General features: G+C 33.1%; 1 protein-coding gene across 1 annotated transcript in view; it reads right to left on the bottom strand.

Annotated features, from left to right (window-relative positions):
* Nucleotides 1-3,565: 3,565 nt before the first annotated feature.
* LOC119840287 (vacuolar protein sorting-associated protein 11 homolog) overlaps nt 3,566-8,802 on the bottom strand; it is a 13,444-nt gene continuing 8,207 nt past the window's right edge. Inside the window, exons 16-17 of the mRNA XM_038366834.1 lie at nt 5,564-5,781; nt 3,566-4,817 (exon numbers count right to left, since the gene is read on the bottom strand). Of these exons, the coding sequence (XP_038222762.1) occupies nt 4,477-4,817; nt 5,564-5,781 (559 nt within the window). The 3' untranslated portion in view covers nt 3,566-4,476. The remainder of the gene's footprint in view (nt 4,818-5,563; nt 5,782-8,802) is intronic.

Raw genomic sequence — 8,802 nt, 5'->3', positions numbered from 1 at the left:
TTGGGTTGCGTTGGGATTATGATAAATTAGGCCGACGATATTAATTGTTGAAGTTTATGTAGATTGTGTTTTCAATAGAACATACTGATAGCGTAGATAATAATATTTTTAAACGCTTAGTTGACTGCTGCGAATCATCGATTCGAATTATTTATCTGTGGTAGTCTTAGACTTAAGATATGCAAAGACTCTAATGACAACATATATGCCAATCATGTTAACTTTATCTATTAATGTATTACGTGCAATATAATGTTATGGTCTTAAAAAGTTGCGCACAAAAGTATTATTCGGCGATATCGAGTAGACTCCATTAATGTGAGATGAATTTACACGGAAACAACATGTTACTAAAAGTATAGATTTTCTTCTAATGTTGCATACGTTATTAATGTAATTTAACTTGTATATACGTATGACCCGAATGGTAGAGGTAAAGGTATATTTTGTGGCTTCAGGCCAATCTGATGTGGCGGTAGTCCCTGTGACGTCATACGTAACGTTTCTTTTCACTCTAGTATTGATTGTAAATACATTATTATAATATGTGTAGTTAAATGTAGTATATGCGTTTCAGGAGATTATAATTTTTGACCCTCTTTACGTGTCCAGTGAAAAGTTTTATTTGTATTTACGGATTGTCGTTTATTTGTACTTTTATCGTGTTAATTAAATTTGATTGTATAAAGTAGGTTAATGTAATATTATCGGCGTAGAAGTGATGGTTTTGTAACGGTTCAGTTCGGAAGTGTCCAACGTCACAAATCGTTCTGGAATTTTCTAGTCATATACGCGGTGTAGGAGTATTGCGTGATAGGGTAGTCCATAGTTACATATATGACGATGCTGTGCATACAATCACATAGTAGTTTGTTAATAAATGTCTCGGTGTTACGTTGTACACTTATTGTAATCTACCCTCGCGCTACACATAGCTCTCTCCTTCGTTAATATCAGATATAATTAATGTCATCGTAGTTAGATAAATGTATGTGACGGTAGATTTATTGTATTTCATTTCTCGTATCAAATGTCAAAGTCCAAACAATTTTAATCTTGTTACAGCTTCGATTAATGTTGAGTGAACTCGTAATTGTCACTGTCCTATCGCTTCTAGGTGACTATTTTCAATCTATATATAAATTATTGAGCGTATATTTAAGATCTATTTCATGAGAAATTTCGTAAGCTTAAGTGAATTTTGGTCGTTGTAAATAAGTCTTTGAATAATTCGTTTATTATAAATGTGTTACAGTTATGAGTAAATAATCAAATTGCTTTATATTTGTGTTTCGAATCCGATCACAGGCTTGCACATTTGACTCGTAGACGAATACCCTGCTGAACACTAGATTATCCAAATAAATTAGATTAAAATAAAATATATAGTTGTAAGGTCAAGAAGTATTATCCAAATTAGGCATGCTGTGTGTTATCTGATACTTAATACGTTATTATTACATTGTCGCCAAGTTGATTGGTACTCACGAAACAGTGGCAAGTTTTCGTTTCGGTGGGGACATGTCGTCAACTACTTCGATATTTTTCTATCTACTGTTGCTTCGAACACCCCTGGCGATGTAATCAGCCGAATACATGTAACCACGTCTGTATGTGCATTAGATCTTGACGATATGTCTCACGTACCTCTTGTCTAGTTATTATTTAACTAAATTGTAATTGTTTGCGAATGTGCAATATGTTGCGTTGTTCACGATCATGCAATCATCTCTTTACCTCACATAATAATTTATGGATCTCAAATTGTTTTCTAATATTATGCGTTCTTTTCTAGTCATTTTTTATACATTCCAATGTTTCCCTTCTTTTCGAATGAACTAGGATAATGTATTTTGCATAGCAAAATGGTGTTTACGTAGTTAAATATAACAGGAAATTTAAGATCACGGAAGTGCCGTGCGTTGGATGTAATATATTTTTCTGATTTAGTTAGATTTCTTTTTTTTTAAATGAGTTTTGCGGAGCTTCTTGTCTGATTGTATTTTTGAAATTTCGAAAGACCTTTTTAAATTAGATATAGCAGCTTAAGCTGGATTATATATATTTTTATAGAGTATACTCAAAAGCTATACTGTTATTTTTATAGAGTAGCGGATGATTAAGTTGACTGTTCTTGTATTTTATTTTGAAATATTTCGACGAGGCACTCAAGTGCCGGAGGAGCTTTTGTTTAGTGCTTTTTATTACTCACGACGTGTTAGGGAGGGCTCCTTGTGATTCGATAGTGATTGTTGTTTGTTGGGCGAGAACGATATTTGAAATTATATATTCTATGTATAATTTATGGATTTCATTCAATTTATGAAAATAAGAACAATGTAATAATTGGTAATATTACTTATTGCTCTAAATGTACTATCAAAATATATTATACACAGTGTTAAAGGTCATAAATAAAATGCTTTGAAAATTTCCATACCGTTGTTTTATTGCATCATCCCTTTCCCCATAACGAAGTAAGAGTTAAGTATAAGCAAGAGACTAGAGTAATGGTTCTCTAGTTCGGAAGTGATACAATCATAAATTTTATTTAACATTATTTGAATAAAGTAAAACCAGTAAGTACCTACTGCGAAAAAGATGTCTAATTTTGTATGTTACGAAAAAATTCACCAACTATTGGGCCGATTTCAAAAATATTTTGCCATTAGAAAGAAAAGTATAGCTATACTAGCTGCACCCGGCAAACGCTGTTCTGCCTTACTCTTATCATTTAGGGGCATGAAAGATAGATGTTGGCCGATTCTCATAGATACCTTATAAGCACAAAAAATTTCATCAAAATCGGTCAAGCCGTTTCGGAGGAGTATGGCAACGAAAACTGTGACACGAGAATTTTATATATTAGATTATCACTGAGTGACTTCCTTAAATTATTATACAACGAATGTGATTTTGTATATTTTTCTCCCATGTAACGGAGATTGTGGAGTATGGTATCATTTTGATGTCGTTTGGAGACAGGAGTGATATAAGCTATTTTTTTACCGTAGTCTATCATAGGAAAATCCATTTGAATCACTCTGAAATTTATGAAATCAAATAGATGGCGCTATATTAAACACGTGATTTGTATAACAACTGTCAAATATCTTTGACCACGCTAGCGAAGCGAAGCACAAAGCGAAGCGTGAGCAACAGGGCTAGTAGGCTATATTTAGGTATTATTTAAACAAATTAGTTATCGCCAGACATCCTCACTAAAACTAATATCCAGCCTTGTACGTTGTAAGTAGCAATGTGTACCCAACGTATAGCTAATTACAACGTAGGTGACCGGCAAGAAAGACATTGAAATGGATGTAAGTGCTATGCTTGATAAAAATTAAATAAAAAAATGTTTAATATTTTTAAGCAGAAATCTAACTGGTGTTTATGGCAATAAAACAGCACAAAAGCAGTTAATTACAGCTTCACGTATGTTTACATACATACATACATACAACAGGGACATCTGTTTATGTTCATTCAGATATAATATTTAAACAACTGGAAAATGAGACAAATTTAAATTTATATTTTTTTTTAATAGAGTATCACAAGAAGTGCAGTTTATTAATACAATTCTTTACCTTATATATTTCGTATTATATTAAATAAATTCATTTCCAAGCCTAAATATACAACTATTAGGAATACAATTATACACAGTTACGTGCAATTTTCATGAATACCTTATATATACATTTTTATTGAGAACAAAACAATCGTTTTAAATATAATGTGTCCTCTCGATTCCGATTCCTTACTCTGACATAGAAACTAAAATACAAACACATATTTTTCAATTTACAGAATAACCGAAGAAATTATGTTATTGTTTAATGATAAGATTGATTGGAATGATGATATAAATAAAAAAAAAATAAATATCTACCTAAAGCTACGCTTCGATTATAATTCTAAACATATATCTTAATTAAGCATTGAAAAATATACTGGACATGATTTAAATTTGAGTGACGTACGGACGAGTAAGCAGCTTTAGTTTCATAATTTTAATATCAACGTAGACGTAAAAAAAGAACAAACAATGACGTTTTTTATTACTAATAAAATCTTCAACATAATAATTTTCAACTAACGGTCATATGTGCAATATGAAAATAAACTAAAAATCCTCCTGAAATGTGACAACTCTATAGCAGCGATTACATACTGTTTGCAATTAAAAACTTTTTTATGAATATACAAAACTCTCAGAGGACCTACATTGAGTAGTGCACAGTTCCCAAACACCTTAAAGCAAATGTAGGGTTTAACAACAAAACACATATATTTTACCTAAATATATAGATACTCGTAGATATACGTAGAAGTGTACCTTTATCTCAATTACATAATATTTATCCGAAAATTCGCTTTGAACATAACACAGTTTTCGCATAACACGCTCGCATACAGCTCAGTATTACGCATAACACGAAAAGCGCATATCAATATCATATAACACGTTCACGCGAAGGGATTCAAGTTCTTATCATAATCATCATCTTCTGAGAAGGGGTTAGCGGGGTCGCTCGACTCTTCGTCAGCGAAGGGGTTCTTCGTCTCATCGTATGTGTCATCGAAGGGGTTCGAGTTGGTGACAGCCGACGATATATTCGGGGACAGTTTTGGGGACACTTGCTCTCTGGGGATGGTGATCGCGTGGACCCTTGGCTCGAGTCTGGTCATGTTGGCTTCGAGACTGGAGCTGTACTGCTGCTGCTCCAACACTCGCATCCGTCCCTCGGGGACGGGCACCACAGAGGTGCCCTTGGGTGCAATTTGTTTAGCCGCATTCGATACGAACACTGAAATACAGAAAAAATATAATTTAATAAAATAATATCGTATACTCATTCAATATATATTATATATTGAATATAATATCGTAGTATTTTTTGGTTATACTATTTTATTTATGTTTTAAATAAGCACTATACTAATAATAATTTGGACATTTTTGTTTTGTGATATTAAAGCAGGCAATCGAAATAGTGTTACATCTTTAAAGTTTCATTGATGTTTAATATATACCACTTCACATTATAACAAAGCTATTATATTATGATATTATAAAAGAGGCTGTAAAATACAAAATGAATAAAATTCTATTATACAATATGGAGCTATGATAATTCATCATCATCATCATCATCAGCCCATATATGTTCCCACTGCTGGGACACAGGCCTCCTATGAGGGTTCAGGCCATAATCCACCACGCCGGCCAAGTGCGGGTTGGCTGATGTCACATGTCGTCGAACTTTTTTTTTTAATTCTCGGACATGCCGGTTTCCTCACGATGTTTTCCTTCACCGTTTTTAAGCAGTGGTGATGTTATCTACATGCGCAGATAAATTGAAAAATCAATTTATTTCCTGCACGCTAGCCCGGTCTCGAACCCCGACTTATCGATTTTGAAGTCCGAGGTTCTCACCACTGAGCCACCACTGCTTTATGATAATTATAAGCATAGAAATAAAGTCAAAACTGTTTTACTCTCTGAGGAACGAAATGCACGTATTAAAACAAGAAAAGGTCAATACTCATGTACCTTGCTTACTCTGTCCTTCTTGCAGCCGGAGTTTGGCCTCAGCACCGGGACCATAGTTCTGCAAGTTTGTCTGCGCGCTCGTTTGTACATTTGTCTGTATGCTTGTCTGTTTGTTCGGTTGTACGCTTGGTACATCTGTGCTGGGAGTCGGCGGTTCGGTCACAACCGTCACTTTGTTGAATAAACCGCGTCCGAAGTACTCCGATACTACTGCAAACCTGCATGCAGAGACATTTTCTTGAACGACAAACTATATTTTATACAAAAGAGTTGTTTGAGGTGAACTTCTACTAATATAATTATCTGATGGTGTATGATTGAATATTTGTTTCGCTAAGATTGGTATAACATTCTCTACAGGTGGTATCACGTTAGGAGATAAAGTAGATCCTGGTTTTTTTATTTTTTCTTTACTTTTTATTATATGTGTACAATGCTAAATTCAATACAAAAATTCGTAGCTATCATATGCATGAGAAGATGTTTGGGCTATTGTGATCTAATTCTTATTCCATAGTTTTATAAAAGGCAAAAGAAAAATAATAAACTGTTTTGTTTTGCAATCACTTATTACCTATTTAATTATCTCTTATAATGGAAATGTTTCAAGACCTTGAATACGTTTGAAATAAGTACAAATTTTGATGTACAGTAGTTTATCATTATCTCTAATTGGAAAAGAAACTGCTACAGCGGAACCCTTCACTGTTTTCGTATTTGATATGTAGACAATAGAATGTTTACAGTATGAGGTAATTCGTAGAGTTAAACACTAAACAATAAGACGTACGATGGAAGAAAGGAGTATCTATAAGTTAGATATCATTAAATCTAAGCTAATCATTAAATATATATTAATAATATCATTAAACATATCGCATTAAGGTCTTAATTCAATTTAAAAACCGTGCATCTTTGACTGTTAGATATGACGTATCTTTGACTTTATGATATTTCTTAAAAAATAATTAATACGTCATTCTTTTAAATACGTGGAAATATTTGCGTTGCAAGAAAAACCGAATTGTGACTTAGACATTAATTCTAAAGTTGATATGGAAATTCGTAATCAAACCCACGAAAACCAACACGAAACCTTCAAAATTATTATATTCTTCCAAAATACTTTTACAATAAAGAAGTTTATATAAAAATCCACGCATACACAAAGTTGTTAATGGATATTAATGTTTATTTGAAATAAGAACCTTATCACAAAACGATATTATTCGATAAAAATCGACACAGCAAAACGGCCACATTAAACACGTTTTAAAACCAGTTTAGAACCACTAAAAAACCACTTTACACAAAAAACGATTCACATACCCGTCATCTACGTTATTTCTAAAGCACCAAGAGAACGGAGGGTACATGTCTTTGCGGTTAACGAACATGATATTTATCTATGGTATAATTTATGACTGTTTTTCGATAAGGTACATGCGCACGCGCAGGTTGCTCGCACAACAATGACATTGGGAAAGGCCGTGTCTATCAATCCGTATAATTTTCTATCCGTTCTAATTATGGAGTTTTTTTTTAATATGTGCATATAAATTGAGATTGTTGCGCTCATTATGTAATTTTTAAATAAAATAAAGGCCAAGGTTGACAGTTTTATAAAAAACCGGTATTTCTCGTGTCAATGTGTTTAACGATATTTTAAAATTATTTGTTTTCGTAAAGACGAAAAAAAGCATGAATATATGACCTCGAAATCGCAAACCAGTGTTCAATAAAAAACTAAATTGTTATTTTTTATATTAAGAACATGTCGCAACCACTTTCGGTTGATATTAACCAAGCGTTTTTTTATTGTTTACTTTATTTCATAGATTATCGTTTTATAAAATGAAATACTTGTAAATAACGTAAGATAACACATGTAATACCACGCTGAGCACTCAAAGAATTAGTGGCTATTAAATGCTGATAAAGAATCACACTTTAATGACGTTGGGGAAAAATAAAACGTAATGATCTAACTAATATTACATTGTGTAGAAAACATGTAACTTTAAATTTTTATCAATAAATTAATATTATTTACACAATTTCCATACGTTTTTTTATGTGTATGAAATGAAATAAACCCTTTACTAAAAGATTGGGCCTCGCTGGAGTGTGCGCATCTCCAATCTTCATTGTGAAATAGCATCTAAACTAAGACAGCTATACAGCAACTATACGCGTATTAGTTTTTCACAAACATTTGGGTTTCATAAATATTCTTAATAATACTTTTTTGCACACCGTACGTACGTCGCAGTGACGTCACCGACGCCAGATCAAGCCAAAAAAAATGTCGCGGTTCTCAGAACTCAATAGTAAATAACATTGGTAATTGTGGAAACGACATAAGAACATGCGCAGGGCAACTCCTAAATAGTGTCCCGAGCTGCTAACTACAAGAAATATGTAGCTCGGGCTCGTTCTTCCCAGCAATCGCCCCTCGCCGTGCGGAACCCTATGTGTATATGTACACTTAACAAAATGTGAATACTGATCGACTTCAACTCAATTTTAATTATTCCCTACTAATTTTATAAATGTAAACATGTATCTGGGGAAAGTGCAGATACACTGCGGGGAAAACCCCCTTATTTTTGAGGACGCGAGTTAAAGAAAAATAAACACGTAATTAATTTAATTAAAGTTGTACGATTCGTATTTAATGATTTCAAGTGTCTAACATCAATAACAGTTTAAATTGTATGATATGATATTGATGTGAATATAATTTGGCTGTACGTTAATAATAAAACACAATATGCCTAAGCGCTATGTATTTGGATAGCTGTTAAAACAAATATATGACATAAATAACATAATATTGTAATAAAATTTCAACTGAATTGTTACTTTTCGCCTTTTTATTTTAATAAAGATTAATGGTGAATTTCTAAATGGATTTTTTTGACCTTAATTAACTACTTATCCTATTGGGAAAGTTGAAAATACTATTTGTTCTTCACAGTCACAAATACTGAGAGGTTTAAGTGAAGTAACCAGGGAAATATACAGAAAATGTAATTTTTTCTTTTTTTATAAAACATTATTAATAGCGATGCTTCCATCTTGAAGCTGAAATTTGGCCTAGTGCATGTGTAATTTTTGCCCTTTCGTCTATTGCCCATATGATATATGGGCTGGTGCAGCTGGTGCAGCAGGCGCGCGTGCAGCGTCTCGCACTGGCGGGCGGGTGTGTATAGTTACGGGTCGGGCTGGTGCAGCAG

The sequence above is a fragment of the Zerene cesonia genome, chromosome 5 (assembly GCF_012273895.1).
Source record: "Zerene cesonia ecotype Mississippi chromosome 5, Zerene_cesonia_1.1, whole genome shotgun sequence".
Taxonomy (NCBI): domain Eukaryota; kingdom Metazoa; phylum Arthropoda; class Insecta; order Lepidoptera; family Pieridae; genus Zerene; species Zerene cesonia.
The sequence above is the reverse complement of the archived record's forward strand: the minus strand, read 5'-3'. Positions and strand labels throughout refer to the sequence as shown.